Genomic DNA, 19,586 nt, shown 5'->3' with positions numbered 1-19,586 from the left:
TATTTGATTCATTCTATGGAAGGCTAAAACAAATGACCCTGGAGAAGCATCAAAAGATCAGGAATGCAAAGATCTGTCTACACAAAGAGTAGCTAGTGGCTTTGGGTATGGGAGAGCTAAGAAAGCAGAAGGACTAGGTACGATCCAGAGCCTGGGATCCAAGGGAAGCAGAACAGAAAGGAAACTAAAAATGCTTCATCTTGGGTATTTCCTCTGATTCCTTAGGTAGTGGTTAAATTAAGAGTATGTACTAGTCAACAGTCCTACTTCCATATAGAACTAAGAAATTAAAAAACTGGAGACTAGAGCTGGCTAAGGGAAAAGAAAATGGAACACTATGTATTTGTATCTCCTAAAGCTACATCCTACTGGGCCAGGGATTTAGCTCAGTGGTTTTGCCGCCTGCTGCGCAAGCTCAAGGACCAGAGTTCGATCCCCGCTAACAAAAAAAAAAAAAAAAAAAGAAAAGCTACATCCTACAAATAAAGGTAACCCAAAAGTTGACTAGTCACTCCAAGGACCAAACCAACTTTCAATCACCCCAGTACCTGCCAAAAGAAACACAAATTCTTTGAAATGTTAGAGAAATCTAACACTTAGGTTATCTTAGGCCTGAGACTATTTCTTTGTTTTCTCCTTACTAAAAGTAATCAAGAACATGAAAAAGTAGTATTTCCAGGAATAAAAACTGTAAAAAACAACAGAAAATATCAACAGACACAGAGATACAGGTAGTGGAACAATTCAGAAACTTTAAAAATTACTGTGTGCTTAATGTGTTTAAAGAGGTAATGGATAAGACTACATATTTTGACAAGATTTGAAACTATATGAACAAAAAAAGCAAACAAATTGCAGGGCTGAAAAATAAACAACAGAAATAAGAAATTAATAGTTAACAGGGGACGGGGATTTAGCTCAGTGGTTTCGCCGCCAGCTGCGCAGGCCCAAGGACCCAAGTTCAATCCCCGGTACCAAAAAAAAAAATAGTTAACTACATCTAGTCATCACTGAAGAGAGAATTAACTGCAACTGTTAAATAGGTCAAAATTAAGTATATAAAAAGAACGATGAAGGTCTACCTAAAATGTGCAACTGGAACCACAGAATGAACTGGGAAAGGGAGTGAAGGAAATGCCAAAAGAAATCAGGAACTTTCATAAAGCCAAGATTCAACAAACATTACAGAACCAAGCAGGATCAACACAAAAGCTACATCTTGTCACATTCATAGCCAAAGTGCTAAGAAAAAAATGAAACCAAATGCAAAGAAAGTACCTATAGTGAAGAGCTAACAGCCCAAAATTCAAAAGTATCTTCCAGAAATCAGAGAAATTTAAAGAGATTTCCAAATGACAAAATTAAACCCATCACTGAAAAGAAACATTAAGGCTGGGGATTTAGCTCAGTGGTTCCACCGCCTGTTTTCCAAGCGCAAGGTCCCGAGCTTGATCCCCGGTACCAAAAAAAGAAAAGAAATATTAAAGGACATTCTATTTATATTTTACATCAGCCTAGACTACATCAAGGATATTTTCTACTTTGAAAACTATAGGCAAAAGGCTAATAGGGGGATACACTTTTCATGCAGCCTACTCTAAGAATATATTCAGAGGAAAATTACTGGCAGGGAAGAGTTAAACTAGAAAACCACGCATTAGAATCCAATTATGAAATACTTACATAGACAAACTACAAATTTTTTTTCCTGACAGAAGACAGAAATAAGTACCTGAGCGAGCTCTTTCTGTTCATTCACCAGCCGGCCACAGCTGGCAATCATCTGGTCCAGGGCATATAGCCGATCTTCAAGCCCTTTAATGGCTTTCATATTCTGATTATCAAGTTTGGCAATAGTTTGATGGCATTCTACTATAAATGGTCTGATAATCTTTGGATCAAGCTAAGTAACAAGGAAATAAATATGAATAAAATTTTCAACACATAGTTTAAAACGTTATTTACACAATTTTCATATATAGCATCAGAGAAACAGAAAAAGTATTAGAAAAGAAATGTATGGGATATTGAAGCTATACTTCCAGGAAAGTCAAGAACAAGATACTATCTTTAAAAATGTATACTGAAGGGCTGGGGATTTAGCTCAGTGGTTCCGCCGCCTACCTCGCAAGCGCAAGGACCCGAGTTCGATTCCCAGTATCAAAAAAAAAAAAAAGTGTTCATTAAAAGAAGCTCCAGAGTTTAAAAAAAAAAAAAATGTATACTGAACATACTAGAATATAAGAAGAATACAGTTCCAAGAGTCACACATTTCAATGAATGCCACAATTTACTCAATATCTCTCAGAAAATGTTACATTCAAGGTCTTATAAAGAACAGCAGAGTTAATGACTAAACTCATTCCTTGGTCCAAGAATAACTTAACCATTTGACTTCTCTCTAAAATATATAAATTTCTTTGGTCAGTGTTACTTGCCCATCTTGGAAACACAAAATAAATCTCCTCTCTTAGTCTCTGTCTCCCCGAGGAATGAATGGGCTTGAACAAACAACTATGCTTTCTTATTCTTTAATCCCTCCTGATTTTTGGCTTTAATTCAACAAAATTTGCTGGAACATAAAAACTATTCAACACTGCTGCCTTTATTTGCCCTGACAAAATATTTTATACTAGCTACCTTTCTGTCTGCATTTTCCATTAAAACTCTTTGGTCAAAAAGTCACCAAATGACCTTGCTTCATTCAATGCTCTTGTATATTTAGCAAAGCAGACGTTTTCCAAACTCTACAGGTTTGAGGACATTATCTCTGCTGGTTCCTTCACAGCATCCTTTACTAGATCCTTTCCCTCTAATCTCTACATAAAGATGACCCAGGAGGACATTGTCCTTAGCCTATTTTTACCTGTCTCTATATAATTTTAGCATTAAGCATACCTTCTACTGCAAGCAACTCCCATAGCTAGTACAATCCTTAATCTGACTCAAAAATTCTCAAACTATTTCTGAGTGCTAATTCCTACATGTGAATTTCAACCACATTATCTACTATTACTGACTTATGATAGTTGTCTCTTGATGAAATCCCTAGGATGGCTTTTTTCTGTCCACAAATAACATACCCAATACAGTAAACACGTCAGTGATCCGACACCAGAAATCTTTCCATACCTACTATTTCAAGTTCAACTACAAATTACTGCAAGACAAACCCTGTACTTTTCTACTTCTGCTCTTTATCACATGAGTTGTCATGGCTCACTGTTTGAACCCGTTTTTATTCCTAGTCAAACTTCACATCCTCCTTCATGATGTCTTCTTTCTACAATCAAAAGGACTATGACTTACTACATAGCACCCATTTTATACAATACTAACTGATGTTGCACATATATGAACGATTCCTCACTTTAACCAAGTTAGTGATAACCTGAAGAAAATGCACACATATTTCCATTATGTAGTATGAAAAAACAAGCTATTTATAAATTATCAGGGTGATAAAAAGACAATTTGTGCAAAATTACAACTATATGTCAACTTAACATGACAATAACTTCAGGAAAATAAACCACAAACTGAGGTTCCTCATAAATGCTTCTGTATTTCATAATTCATTTGAAAGTACAATACAACTACACCGGCAAACATGGAATAGAATTACAGATTATAAAACAATTTCCATATATCTTATTGTACTTAATATTTTATTCTGTTGGTGCACACTTGCAATTCCAGTGCTGGTGGGATACTACAGCAGGAGGACCACCAAATTTAAGCCCACCTTGAGGAACTTAGTCAGATCCTATCCCAAAAGAAAAAATAAGGGGTGAGGGAAGTGCCTAAAGATGTAGCTCAGTGCAAAGGCCATGGTTCAATCCCTAGTATCATCAAAAGAAAAAATATTCCATTTGTTGACAGATAATGAAAAGTAAAATTTCTTGAGCCGGGGATTTAGCTCAGTGGTTCCACCGCCTGCCTTGCAAGCGGAAAGACCCGAGTTCGATCCCCGGTACCAAAAAAAAAAAAAAAAAGAAAGAAAGAAAAAAAAGAAAAGTAAAATTTCCAAATAAAGTCTTTGAAGAAACATTTTAGAAGGTATACATTTACACCACAGAATCATATTAATGATTATTTTGCAAGCTTTCAGCATTTAACACTTAGTGACACACTAATTTTTACTCTTGGGGGCTCAGTCTTTAATTAGCTATATTCACTGCCTCTAACATTATTGCCTTAGAGAAGAAATTATAAAAACAAAAATTTCTTACCCTTTCCATTCTTAACTATCATATTCCCAACCCTTCCTTCTTAGCAACAAACACTGCGTAAGATCACAATTTTGGCTAAAAGAAAATGCTAAAGAATCAATGAATTATTTGACAGCCTATACGTGAACCAAGTGCACATACTTCCAATTATTAATTATCAGAAGCACAAATCAGGTTTGTCTTTTGAAGTGTAATTTAAAACAGAACATCTTAAGAGTCATTCCATCAAGAACACATTTAAACCTAATGGAGCAACAATTATAAAATATTACTGACAGATTAAAACTAAAGAGGAAACTAAGTAATTCACAAAACTAGAATCTATCTACCCAAATATAAAACTGGGGATCAAAACTGTTAAGTGACTTATTATGAATGACAGGAGTTATAAATGTCACTGCTGGGATTTAAGTCCTTGTCATTTCAAATCCTAAGTTTCAAAATATGTATGTTTCAACAATTTTCTGGAGAACAATATTTGAACTTGGCAGTTAGAAACAATTGTTTACTGGAAAAATGTGTGAAATGTACAACTTTGAACAAAAAATTGCTTTAATATACCATCAAATCAGCACTTTTTTATTACTTCATCAGCAAACAGCATTAATGCTACCAGATGATAATAGGTTAGTTATTTTGGACAACTATTCAATAAATGTGAGACAAAAAGAAAGTATCCCTGATCCAGCAGTTCAAGTTAATCTTTTGAGAAATGCCATGAAAAGTACTGCTAGGAGAAAAATACATACATCCCATTTTATAAAACAGCACATACTGTACAAAATATATTCAATTTCTCCAAAATGAGTTTCCACTGCTTTAGAATAAAAAATATTTCTTAATCTAATGTGCTTGTGCAACTGATGAGTGCTACATTGTAGTAAAGTCATGCTAACTAATTTTATACAAAATGTGCATAAGTAAATCAAAGTTGGCATTTTGCTTTCACAACAGACACAAAATATCAGATTTCAGGGCCTACTGCTATGTCCCATAAAAATAACCAATGACCTCTGGGATCCAATAATGTAATTCTTTGATAATAACAGTATAGCTAACTTCTGTTTTCTGTAAGGATAAGGAGTTTTTAATATTCACTGTTAAGCCAGTACAGAATCACTGTTTCCTTCCTCTTGTCATGTGAAAGGAATAAAACCTATGATTCTGGTAGATTTTGCATTTAAACATGAAACTCAAAGCCAATCAGGTCTTCTTCATAGTCTATTAACAGAGTTCTATTATCCAGTGTATGTAGGTTGTTCCAAAAAATGCTCTCAGCTATCCTAATCACAATCATATGGCCAATTATCCATATTCTTAAATGGACTTTTAGGTCATTAAAATATCAACAGTGAAAGCAGAATATTAGCCTAGATTTCTTTGATTCATTTTTGGCTTTGCAAATTTTATTACATGTTTTCCTGTCCCAGCATATGTCCTAATTGAATGAGAAACCTACCCTACTGGATGTCATCAAGGAAACAGACATGGAAAAGAATTACGAAACTTCAATATTTTAAAATTTGCTATTTTACTGTGCCGTAATTCAGACATGGATGTGGTGTTTGTTAGACATCTTAGACAATGTGCATGTTTTCTCTAGTGAATCAAGGATTAAATCTTTTTTGAAACAGAATGCCCCTCAGAAGGCTGCCTAGTCATATTCGGTAATAGACACGTTCATGTACTCCTAACATCTTGTAGCACTGAAAGGTATGCTCCCTTGACTTCCTTACATGTGTCCCATCAGTCTCCTCTTTGGCTTCCAGTATTTGTTATCAATTTATGGATGAGATACAGACAGAAATGTACTCCTCAGGTTTATTTATAAAATACAATTAAAACCATGAAGTCTTCACCAGGGATTTAGTCCAGGGGCACCGCGCCCGCCTCACAAGCGCAAGGTTCTGAGTTCGATCCCCAGTGGGGATGGGGATTTAGCCTAGTGGTTCTGCTGCCTGCCTCGCAAGCACAAGAACCTGAGTTTGATCCCTGGCACCAAAACAAAAACAAAAACAAAAACAAAAAACCAAAAAAACCCCTCAAGTTTTCAAGTGTTTGAATTAAGTCTAAAAGAGGTTTCCAGCCGGGAGTGGTGACGCACTCCTGTAATCCCAGCACTTGGGAGGCTGAGACAGGAGGATCCCAGTGAGGTCAAGGCCAACCTGGGCCATGTACTGAGAACCTGACTCAAAAACAAAACAAAACAAAAAACTAAAACAAAAAAATTCTAAAAGAGGTTTCCTCTAGGGCAATGGTGACTGGAAAGAAGGACTGCAAGGGGACTTTGATGGAAATGTGCGATACTTTCTTTTGGATGTTGGTGGTTTCATTGAGTTACAAAGAAAAGAGATTTATTCTGGCACACAGTTCTGGAAATCTAGGGTGAAAGGGTGACATCTGGTGATGGCCTTCTTGCTAGCAGAGTCCTGAGGTGGTGCAGGGCATCGCTTGGTAAAACACAGCAGAGCATACTGTGTCTTTCCTCTCCTTCTTCTTATAAAGGTAGGTGGTGGTTTACTTTTTAACCACTCAAGACCTAAGTAGTTTGTTATATGTAAATCATTCTCATTGCATTAGCCATTTGATCTAAATAATTTCATATGATCGTCACAAATTTAGTCAATCTGTAAATAAGATTACAAGTTTGAGTCAATCTAGAAATTTCAATCCGCAGCATATTGTTTCCACTACCTAATACCTATTTTCCCATTATATACTAAGTAATGTAAAGTGAACAACCTAAGAATTATCAAATTAACATTACTTACCCTGCTCATAGAATCAAAGCACTTTCTGACCAAAGATTCCACATCATTAGGTCTATCTTGAACATTTATCCAGTCTAACAAAGAAACATTAAAAAAAGGTAGATCACTGTCTTTAGCGTCTACTGAAGTTTCATCTTGCGGTGCAGTACTTTGATTAGATTCTCTAATTTCTTTCCCACTCTCAGCATCTGTAGAATCTGGGGCTACATGCTCCACTGACTTGTGGAATGAGGTTAACAAGGATGTATCAGTTGTTCTAGGCATATCAGGAGAGAGCACCAGTTCAGAGGATTGTTTCATCTCAGCCTTTTCTGAGCCTTCGAGTTCATTTAAAGAATCCAGTCTTCCCAAACATTCCCTGTAACTATGTCTGGTTAGGCACTCCAACAATGGAATCTTGGCCATTACTGAAACCGCAGTTCCTAAACTTAAAACACAGAAAGGAGGGTCAGTAAAACAAGTCTTCTCTATTTAAGGATTAGTATCCCATCTTATTAACACAAACACACAAGACCTTACCACTTGTCTATGTATTATTCATTGATAACGTAGTTTATAAGCTATCTGGTCATTTGTAGAAGCCTAGGTTGGCAGAGACAGAATGTTATAATTAAGATATCAAGGGGCTGGGGATTTAGCTCAGTGGTTCTGCCACCTGACCCGAAAGCGCAAGGACCCGAGTTCGATCCCCGGTACCAAAAAAAAAAAAAAAAGATATCAAAACACTAAACGAAAACTAGTTAGGCTATTATAAACAAGTGGGCATCTAGCTTTCACCAAACCTTAAGGAGGCATAAATATTCAAATTTACACAAATTTGCTATTCTGTCTTAAGTAAATCAAACATACTTAATATGCTGAAAATACAGGATAAAACTAAGTCTTAATCTTAGGAAAACTTACCCTGAAAAAAGACAGGTGTATAGAGTCAAAAGGTATGGGAAAATATATGAACTCTTGATTTTATAAAACCAAATAGAAAATGATACAGGTACTTACATCAAATTGAAATAAACACTCCAAAAATTCTCCAAAAAATAGTTACTTGTAAGGGTTATTACATAAACTTAAAGATCTTTTGATTTTAAAGTATTACTTCTTTTTCCTTGGCAAGATTTCTTTTATTGTTGACCTAAGACCAAAATCTAAGTATTTATACAGCAAAATATAGAAATGGGGTGGGAGAGAGGCAGGCAGGGAAGTATAGAGGGAGGGAGGGAAGGAGGAAGAGGGAGGAGAATATGAAAGAATATGCTATTTGCCTCTAAGTTAAGGTCCGGTTAACAATGCAATAAAAAACAAAACCAAAAAAAAAAAAAAACAAAAAACCTTGAAAATCTTGGAAATACAAGCATGTGCACATGCATACAAGTTATATTCACTTTGAATTATCCCTTTCTTTTTATATTAATTATAGCCTTTTCTTTAAAAACATCCAATATTAGATGTGCTTCTCTAAAAGCTATCTAAATGACAGCTAGACCACAATAGCTAATTTCCAATTTAATTAAAGCTATACCAGGATGGGGCGGGGGGACAGAGACAAGATCTTGCTATGTAGTTCAGGCTGTTCTTAAAAATCACTATGTAGACAAGGTTGTCCTTGAACTCACGTGATCCTCCTGCCTCTGCCTCCAGTGCTGGAATTACAGGCATGTACCTCCATGCCCAGCTAGGATGGCTGGTATTAAAAAAACCCAAATTTTCCTTGCTCATCCTGTCTGCTAACATCTATATTTCTATTAGTTGCATTATTTTTATAGCTTGTCTTTTATTACATAAGAGATGGTATGAGCAAAAATTATTAGTTTCACAAATGATTTCAGTATTTTGCACTCTTTTCATAATACAACTCAAGAAAAAGTATTACAGGAGAATTATATAGGATAATGCACAAGTAACCAAAAATTATAAATTTATAAATCCATACACCTATAAAAACTATAACCTAGAAAGCACTATCACAAGACTCAAAAAATAAATGTTACATGAACATACGGATGACAAGAAACATACAGTGACTAAAAGTACTTATGAATTCCAAAGACATTTTAAACAAATATCTTGTTATCTACTTAACGGTAAACATACTGAGTAAGTTTTAACTTGATGTCTTCTATGGATTGCAGATAATTTGAATAAATACTTTCAAACTTGAAAAGTAGCTTTTGGTATGAATTTGAACAGTCCTCCAGATTGGCCATGATTGCAGCCCAGCCTTGGTGTTGAAGATGTTCATCATGGACAAGACCTTCACAAAAAGAACAAAGTTTCTTGGCAACTTCATACATTTCCTATATTGAAAAAGAAAAAGAACACAAAAATAAAGGCAATGACTTGTATGCATTTGTGTAAATGCGTACATTCACATTTTCATGACTACATTCTAAGCACATCCTCCCTGCCAGGTTCTTCTTGTCTCAAACAAAGAAATGGGGAAAATGAGCAAAAAAACCGTGACAAAATTTATTTTAAAAAGTAAAAGTGAAAGAGAGTGAGAGGAACTGGCTCTGCAGAGGGAGCTTGGGTCAGTAAAACAGGAAAAAGCAAGATAAAAGTACACCCTGGAGGATGAAGGGTGGGTACCATGAGGAAAGCCATGATAGCCTCTAAGCACATTTTAGAAGTGTTTATCTACACTGAAGATGTGGTCACCTAGTATCTTCCAGCCCCTGGGTTTGATCACCAGCAACACACAATCATCAATGATAACAAGAACTATTTTTTTTATTACTCATGCCCGTAAGAACCTAAAATAACAAAGGATATGCATACTAGGCTGGGCATGCTGACAGTGCTTACAATCCTAGCACTTGGTAGGCTGAAGGAGGATCACTAAATTCAAGGTCAGCTTGGACTACACAGGCAAATCTTGTCTCAAAAAACCAAACAACAAAGTAAGAACCAAGAGAGATTATGTAAAGGTGCAAATTTCCAATGATGAATGTCATTATATTGGATACCTAAAATGTACCAATAAAATTAAAAAAAAAAACTGGTACCAGCATTGAAGTCATTACTGTGAATACTATACCTGATCATGTAGGGTATAAAAACAACAACAATAAAAACATACAGGATATGATTACTGATATGTTTCTAAGCAGGTTTCCTAAGATTCAAAAAGATGTTATGTCTGGAAATGTTCAGAACAGTTGGAGTTTCAATAATTTGACTAATGTTTGCTATCTCAAATGTTTCTGTATTCTGAAGAGTCACCTGGACATATTCATTAAAAACAACTTTTTTCTTAAAAAAAAGAACAACAACAAAAAAACAAACGATTTTTTTCTAAGCAAAAAGTAAAGACCTAAATATAGTATCAATTTCTACATTAATAACATTTTGTAACTTAGATTCTGGGAAATATTTTATGTAAACAATGAAAATATCTTCAGAACAGATGTTTGAAATTCATTCCACAGAGTAACATATAAAAGTATTTAAGAAGTATATTTCAAAAGAAAAAAAAAAACAGGGTTGGAGCTTCTTGGTATCATATACACACGAGAAAGTATTTAACAAGTATAAACTACTAGAAAGCAATTCAGGAGATGAATGATTAAAAGAAGTTATTTGGCACGAAAGATTTTAGTCTGCTATGAAATTGAAAGATCCTTCTAACTTTAGGTAACTGGTATAAGCAGATATAAAACTCAAAAGAAAGGCGAAGAACACTTAAGTATTGAGGTGTGAAGAATATATAGATAAAAACAAAAAATTTCAAACAACTAAAGCAGAATAAAATGGCAAAAGTAAGAAAATGTAAATTACAGTTGGTTAGGAAAAAGTAGTCTGGAGAAAAGAGGAGAAAGGTCAGTTGATGAATGACTCAGAAAATACAGCCAGGAATTGGTGTACGTGCTTGTAATACCAGCATTTTGGGAAGCTAAGGCAGGAAGATTGTGATTGCCCACCCTGAGCAACTCAACGAGACCCAGAAAGGAAGAAGGGAAGGAAAGAAGGAAGGGAAGCAAGCAGAAAGTAGAAGAACAGAATAAAGGATGTAGTTCATTGAGAAAGACTGAGTTCATTCCCCAGTACACACATGATTCAGAAAATACTAAGGAAGGAAGGAGCTGGACTTGACTGAGAAAACAAAAACCACCTGAAAAGTTCTTTGACAAAGAAAGAGTATGATCAAATGGTGTCACGCTGCCGCACACCTGTAATCCCAACACTCAGGGATGCTAAGCCAGGAAAGCTCACAAATTCAAGCCCAATCTGGGCAACTTAACAAAATTGTCTCAGAATAAAATATTTCAATATTTTAAAAATATGTAAAAGGGGGATGTAGTTCATTGTGAAGGCCCTTGGTTCAATCTCCAGTATTAAAAGAAAAGGGGAAGAGACTGATAATACGAGAAAAAAGTTTACATGTTAGAATGGGAAATAGGTACCTTAAAGACTGGATGGAAAACTGATTATTTTCAAGTTGTCACAGGCAAGTTACTATAAATGCAACAACTACCACATGGAATCAATAAATAAAATAATCTCTATGGTCTAGAACTCCCAGTAAATGTGTGTCCCGTCATTAAAACTGATCTAGCCCGATTCCAAAAGAGAAGGAAAAGAGAAATAAAATGGCAGAGTAGTGATGGGTAGCAAACTGCATCTTCTCCAAGATCTGGAATCGAGAACCTGGAAAACAGCTTGAAGAAAAACAGAAGCAGATCACAAGGAATCGGGAAGGAACTCACAGGAAAAATTAGAAGCTACAAAGACTTTGGAAAGATCATCCACAAGGCAGAGAAAATAAGGAAACAATTTGGAATCTCTGCCTGGCTCTTGTGGTTCGTGAAGGGAACCAGGGGCCCCAGAAGCAAGGTGAGCACCCATGGCTGGGAGATGCAGGAAGAAAGAGCAACAGATCCCATGGCCTTTGTACATGGTAACAGCATGGCCAGGTTTTGCTCTGATGGGACTCCTTCCACACAGCAAGCAAAAGCCAGACATGGATATAAGCATGGATGTCCATCATATCAACAGAAAATGCTTGACTGGGTGCCATTCTGGGAAAGGGTTATTTAAACCTAGGACTCAGCACATGTAAAAAACAACTTTAACTTTAGGGTTCCCAGTGTCACCTTCTCACGGTGACTGGGTGAGAGACAGCTATGGACAGGAAGTGGGCTAAAGAGAGATCCTCTGAGAAGTTTAAACTCAGGCTAGGAAGGACATGGGCCCCATCCTTTGTGGAAAAACCAGGCCCTACTGGAGTTGCACTCAGAAACAGCTGAGGTCTGAAAGTGGCTGCCAACATCAAGTATTTGAATCCTTGCCCTGCTGCCTACGTCCACCAAAGATCTGAGGTCTGACTGTCTTCCCTAGCCACCAACATGAGCAAGGTCACATTTCAATGTACACTGCCACAGCTTAAAGTAAACAAAGGGGCCTCTGGAATAAGGGGTGCACCTTAAAAAACCATAGGCCATAAGGTTAGGCCAAGAAAACAGTCATGAGGGACTCCAAACTTGCAAGCCTAGAAGGTAATCGCTCATTTGGGTGGAAGGGGATGAAACAAAGGGAAAGGGGGATAAAAAAGGAATTAGGATGTATTATGTACATGTACCAGCTTCCCACAGGAATAAACGTGTACTATACACATGTAATAATAAGAAAAATCGTTTTGGGACTGATTTTTCTTTCTTCTCACTCCTTTTTAAAAAATCTTTTTTCTTTCAATTTTTTGTTCTCCATATTATATCTTTTCCCCTTTCCTAATCTTCTATTTCTTGCTTTGTTTTTGTTACCTTTATCTAATTCTATAATATCTTCCCACTCCACAACCGCATCCCTTGTCTCACTTTTTTCTCCTTATCTATCATTGCTTAAATATTCAAACTTTTTTATATTCACCCATTCCCAACTTGTGTATCTTTACTAGTATAACCATTAAGCTGTATTAATCTTTAGGTAATTCACTCTATGCTACTATTGTTGAATTCTTTTCTATTATTGTTGGAGGTTATATTTACTGCATTCAGAAGATATTTGCTGTATGTCAATATTTGGTTTGTCTTTGGGTTTATATTATAATTGTAGATTTCTAAGTTTAAGAGTGACACATTATTGGCTCTTACAGTATATCAATATCAAGTTTATCCTGGACAATATTACTGCTGCTGATCTACTTGATATTGCCAGGGTCAAATAGCTGTTGCTTTTAATAGTTTTTTCCTGTATGCCAATTTTCCTGCATTGCCTCTGGGACATTTACAATACTGTGGTCCATGCCTGGAGAACTGGATGCTGAGCCAATTACACTACAAGCCTCCCTCCCCCCTATTAACAGATGCGATTGGATCTTGGGACAAAGGCAAAGGATTACACTCAGCCATGCCCTGAGTATATCACTGAAAATCAGATTAACTAAAGTGATCTCCATACTAGAAACAAAGTCTTTATACTATAAGTGACTGGATACCTAAGGACAAAACACGCAAATGAACAAACAAAAAACAACAGCAGGACTGGGGATGTAGCTCAGTGGCACAGCCCTGAGTTTGATTCCTGGTCCAAAAAAAAAAAAAAAAAGGGAAACATGAGAAGACAAGCAAGAAAATGCCTCCCCAAATTCCCACCTCCCCCAAAGCCAATCCATGGGGCACTGATAGGAAGGACAGTAAAGTCAAAGAGCCAAATTATTCAAAAGAGTAACAGAAGATTAAAAAACAGATCAATGAGATGCTCAGCAGCCTCCATGAAGGTGCAACTACTCAGATAATGGAGATAATAAAACAATCAGGGAGCTTACAGAAAAACTAATAAAAAGCTAGCTGAGCTAATAAACAAAATGATACAAAACATAAATGGCCAGATTAGCAAAGAACTACAGTCTATGAAAAGGCTATAAACAGAAGTCCAGACCAGAGATTTAGCTCAGTGGTTCTGGCGCCTGCCTCGCAAGCACAAGGTCCCAAGTTCGATCCCGGGTACCAAAAAAAAAAAAGTCCAGGAGATGCAAAATTATGTTGACAGTACAGGCAGAAGTGACCAATGTGAGAACAGAGTAGCAGAACTGGAAGACAGGGACAGGGCTGGGGATTTAACTGGGTGGTGCCCTTGCGCCTGCCTCACAAGCTCAAGGTCCTGAGTTTGATTCCTGTAACAACAACAACAAAAAAAGATGGAGATGCTGGCTGGGTGTGATGGTGCACACCTCTAATCCTAGCGTTTGAGAGACTAAGGCAGGAGGACTGCCATGAGTTTAGGGCTAGCTAGCACAGTATTAAAGATTATAAAATATGCCAGGCAAGGTAATACTAGCACTCTAGGAGGCTGAAAATTCTGGCCTAACCTGGGTAACTCATAGCAAGACTCTGTATCAAAAGAAATGGGTGAGGATACAGCTCAGTGAAAAGACCATTGGTTAAATCTCCAGTACTGCTTCCCCACAAAAAAGATACAGACTTCAGAATTCAAAATACACTACAAACATTGTAAATATTCAGAGGAACACACATACACAAAAGGAAAGCAAACAAATGAAAAGAGCTCAATACAGATAGCATATTAAGATGCCAGAGGTAAAAAGTAATGTTACCAAACCCTATAAACAGGAAAAAATTATTATTCAAATAATTCAACAGACCATATTTGAATTCAAAATAGCATAACTGAAAAGAACTCCAAATAGCAGAAATGTTAAAGCCAGTCTAACTGGTATGTACAAATCTTCATACATGAAAATAAAGAATGTTAATCAAGGACAGGTATGGTGGCTCACACCTATAATCCCAGAACTCTGGAAAGGTGAGGCATAAGGATTGAAAATTTAAGCCCAACCCACAAATCTTAGCTGTTTAGTGAGATCCTGTCTCAAAATCAATCAATCAATCCACACATACTGAGGATGTAGTTCAATGCAAAGACCCTGGGTTCAAGAGCCAATGCCAAAGAAAAAAAGAAGGTTAATCATTTGTTCTCAAATGTTCCTGTAAAAGTCATAGTAACTCATAATACCTAAATATTATACAATAAAATTACTATTTCATTGGGAGGCTGGGACAGGAGGATTGCCACAAGTTCAAGGCCAGCCTGGGCTACATAGTGACCTCTGTCTCAAAAAACAGAAACAAAAAAAAAACAACAAAAGACTACTGCAATACACAACAGACTTGCCTAATCTAAAAAGATAAGACTACTTCCAAAAGATTTGTCTAATTAAAATAAAAAGACTAATAGATGTGTCTAGTTAAGAGATAAAATTAGAAATTAATAAGAAAATCATGACAAAAAATAAGCAAGCATTCCAGCTCCTGGAAATTAAAAAATGCTTTCCTATACAATACTTGACTCACTAAAGAAACCAAACCCTCAACTGTAAACTTACTTAAAAAATAAAAACATGAAATATCAAGCTACAACAAAAATAATGCTCAACAGAAACTTTAAGGCCTTAACTAGAGACAACTAACATAAAAAATTTTAAATTGATAAAATAGTAGACAAATAATTTTGTCTATTTTAGAAAGGAAACCTAACCCCCCCGGGCAATTAGTATTCTTCATTAATTAATATATTCTTACACTTAGTATCCCATTAGTATTATATTACACTTAGTATCCCCACATAGTTGCCCCTTAATGTCAGCTTTATTCCCAAGTCATCTGAACAATCTCAACTGTCCACATACATTTTCAAACATTGCTAGGGTGAAGATAATACTCTTAGGTTGAGCAAATCTAATAAAATATTAAAAATGAGAAAATACAAATGCACAAAAGACAGCCACAGGGGCCAGGGATTTAGCTCAGTGGTTCTGCCATCTTCCTGGCAAGCGCAAGGTCCAGAGTTCGATCCTCGGTACCAAAAAAAAGACAGCCACAGATATACAAGTTAGTTTAACTCAATTTTATAAACTTAAGAAAATGGGGACAGGGTACAGCGCAGTGTTAACAGTACTTGAGTAAAATGCACTTGTGTAACATGAGGCACTGAGCTTGATTCCCAGCCATGCTAAAACAACAACAAAAAAACACCCTTACATCAACTGAAGAGCTTCCTTAGTGAAGTTACCAAAATTGCTCTTGAGTGTTGAAAATTAATTCAAAAGAACTAAGCAGTTTCCAAATAAGTTTTTAAAAATAATATCAATAATTCCAAAACATGAAGAGAATGTTTTAAGACACAAACATGCAGGTTAAAAGTCTTAATATGGGGCCAGGGATTTAGCTCAGTGGTTCCGCCGCCTGCCTTGCAAGCGCAAGGACCCGAGTTCGATCCCTGGTACCAAAAAAACCAAAACAAAACAAAAGTCTTAATATGTCTTAACAAACAATTGAGTGGCTAAATAAGCAATTCACAAGATTCCAATAGGATTCATAACTAGAAAGAATGGTTTGATATGTTTTGGAAAACAGAGTCCCATATGAAAAAGTGGAATACTGCTCACTTTTAAAAATACAAAAACTTCTTTAACAATAGGATAGACAGGGGCCGGGGATTTAGCTCAGTGGTTCCAGCACCTGCCTTGAAAGCACAAGGTGCCAAGTTCAATCCCTGGTACCAAAACAAAAAAAAAAAAACAACAAAAAACAATAGGATAGACACCAAGATTCAGAACCAAGACATGAACATTTTTAATTATGTAAAATAGAAGCAAAAAAGAAAGTGGTACTATAAATGCATAATCAGTAGTTTTCCAGTATATAAACAGAAATACAAAGATCTTTTACAAATAGTAACTTTGATAAAATAATTTAATTTTCCCTATATGAATCCACAGTTATTGAGATCAAAATTTTACAAAATTAAACATTATACTGAAATTTAAATGAACATAGATACTGGAATTTACTGCAGTACTATATGTAGCTATTATTTTGAATGGGTAAAAATTCTTCTATTTAAAAAATGAAAAGCAGTATCAATATAACTCAGTGGTGGGGCAACCCACTTTCTGGTCCCCCTGTCTCTCTTACACAGAAGCTATCTTTCTCTCAATAATTTTTTCCTACTCTTACAAAAAAAAAAAAGCTTACATTTTTGCAAGGTCAGACAAAAATAAATAGAACAACAACAAAAAAATAAAACTGGGTGGCAAATTGAAACAATACAAGTATTCTCGCACCTTATATAACAATGTAAATGAAAAAGATTATAAAACTGAGAAAATACATAAAGGAGTTAGGAGGAAAAAGTATGCTCATGATGAAGCAAGAATTCTTTTCTAACACTGACACAATACAGGGGGTGTGGTGGGAGTGAATAAAATAAAAGAGACAGAGAAGGCACTGGGGGTAGAAAGAGACATACTAACAACACTGAAAAAAATAACCTGTACTTTAAATCTATGAAAAGATGCTCAATTCAAGCAAAATCAAATTACAAGAAACTATCAGCTAGAGTTTGGTAATACCTTGTATTGTGACAGCGAGAAGGAAGAGAACTATGTATCACTGCTGAGGAAGTGTATACTGGTAAAAAATCTGTAGAGGGCAACTCAGCAATAAGCATAAAAATTAAAACTGGGGCTGGGGATTTAAATCAGTGGCATTGCGCCTGCCTTGCAAGCTCAAGTGTTCGATCCCTGGTACCGAAAAAGTAAATAAATAAAACTGATCCATCATTTGGCATCAAGATTTCTCTTCTAAGAATTTGTCCTGTTTATGCTTAAAACAAATAAAAACACTAGAAGGTTCTTTGATGCTGTGAAATGAAACAAAAACCTCAATGCTTATCAATAAATTATTTACATGAATACAATTAAATAATATAGCCATTATAAAAAATGAAATGTTGGGCCAGGGATTTAGCTCAGTGGTTCTGCCACCTGCCTCACAAGCGCAAGGACCTGAGTTCAATCCCCGGCACCAAAAAAAAAACCCAAAAAACAAAAAATGAAATGTCTTTGTATGTAAGGATTTGGAAACATCAAGACAACGGCTTTAAAATTTACAAAGCAGGGAAATAGATTCATAAAGTAAATTTTCTATTTTTATGCCATTACATAAAAATCAGATACAGCTAATTTATAGATTGAAGCATTAAACTTAAAAAGAAAAGGTGGCTCTGGACAATTATACAACAGACATACTACAGTGTCTACATTGGGTCTTCCCTTCACGATAAGGGAAAATAAATTTATCCCTTTAGGATAAGCCAAAAAAAATCTTAAAAACACCTAAGGTCAAAATTATTAACAAACTGGACATTAAATATGGAATTTCTAGGGCTGGGGATTTAGCTTGGTGCTGCTGCCTGCTTTGCAAGCACCAAGGTCCAGAGTTTGATCCCTGGTACCAAAAAAAAAAAATCAACTCCTAAATGTGGAATTTCTATTCACCACAGGGCACCAGTAGTATTCAAGTAAAAAGGCAAGATATTCTCATATAAAACCAACAAAGAACTTATATGAAGACTATATGAAAAGGACCTCAAAAAAATTAGAAAAGGATTGGAAACTCAGTAATGAATAGTCAAAGCTGGGAGTAATATCAAAAAAGGATATCCAAATGGCTTATAAATGGAAAAACTTTCTCAATCACTAATAATCAAAAAAACCAAACTAATTCAAAATGGCCTCCAGTACATACCCACCACAACAGCTAAAATTAAAAACCTAGAAGGAACCAAGTGTCAGGGAGTCTGTCGAGTATGTAGAACATTCACAGTCTGTTGCTGGGGGTATAAATGGATACGGTCACTCAAAAAAATTAGAACCACAGGCATAGCATAGTTATAAATTCCAGAGAAATGCAAAGAAGAAAAAAATGAAACAAACATACGAATATATTCATAGCATTCTTAGTCACAAGAGTCCCAATATGAAAACAACATTAGGCCAGTAGTTGGGATAACCTCTGACATATGTGGACAGTAGAATGCTGCGTAGCAATAAACATAACCATCAATACATGCAATGGCATGGAAGAATTCTCAGGAACAATGTTGAGTCAAAAGGGACACACTCAAAAGCATGCAAAAATTGTATGATTTCATTTAGGTAAAGTCCAAAAAAGGATAAAGTATAGTAATCTATGATTTAGAAGGCAGATACTGGTTAACTGCCTAAATCTCATCATTTTATGTTTAGTATTCACTTTAGTGTTTCTATTGTTTTCCTTTTTTATGTTTTTTTGCTAGGCTAATGAAATTATTATTTATCCCTAGTTCTATGCTACTTTTTATGCCTCCCTCCAGAATACCAGGCCTTCTAATATCGTTTCCTCACTCTCTGATCCCTTACTCTTTCCTACTCTCTCAGTATTTGCCAGGATGAAATATGTACTCAGAATGTTTTACCTGTCACTATGTACCACCACATGTTATCACAACAGTTTATTTCTAGATTTTGCATTGTCATATCTCTTCTATCTCAATGACCCTTTTTAGTTATCTTGTTCTCATTATTGTGTATCCTTTGGACAAGCTTTCATTGGACACTGCATACCTCTTATTGTAGCAGTAGACACTTGTACAGGATATCTGAGGCTCACCTAGTATTTTGCATTTTCCCTGCTTTAGATATAAAATGAGTTTCTTGAAGAAGTGTTCTGTTCTAATGGGAAACAATATTCAGAATGCTTAGTTGTCTCGTGTGTGTGTGTGTGTGTGTGTGTGTGTGTGTGGTAAC

General features: G+C 35.8%; 1 protein-coding gene across 6 annotated transcripts in view; it reads right to left on the bottom strand.

The window, feature by feature from the left end:
* Positions 1-19,586, bottom strand: part of Rb1cc1 (RB1 inducible coiled-coil 1) — a 74,591-nt gene that overhangs the window by 27,083 nt on the left and 27,922 nt on the right. For all 6 annotated transcript variants that reach the window (XM_087185654.1, XM_087185659.1, XM_087185626.1 and 3 more), the window contains 3 exons: positions 9,095-9,297; positions 7,004-7,430; positions 1,733-1,903 (listed from right to left, as the gene is read on the bottom strand). In XM_087185654.1, the coding sequence (XP_087041780.1) occupies positions 1,733-1,903; positions 7,004-7,430; positions 9,095-9,297 (801 nt within the window). The remainder of the gene's footprint in view (positions 1-1,732; positions 1,904-7,003; positions 7,431-9,094; positions 9,298-19,586) is intronic.

Source organism: Heterocephalus glaber, unplaced genomic scaffold, assembly GCF_053883595.1.
Source record: "Heterocephalus glaber isolate CG9 unplaced genomic scaffold, H.glaber_assembly_v1.0 deba00000281, whole genome shotgun sequence".
Lineage (NCBI taxonomy): Eukaryota > Metazoa > Chordata > Mammalia > Rodentia > Bathyergidae > Heterocephalus > Heterocephalus glaber.
The sequence above is the reverse complement of the archived record's forward strand: the minus strand, read 5'-3'. Positions and strand labels throughout refer to the sequence as shown.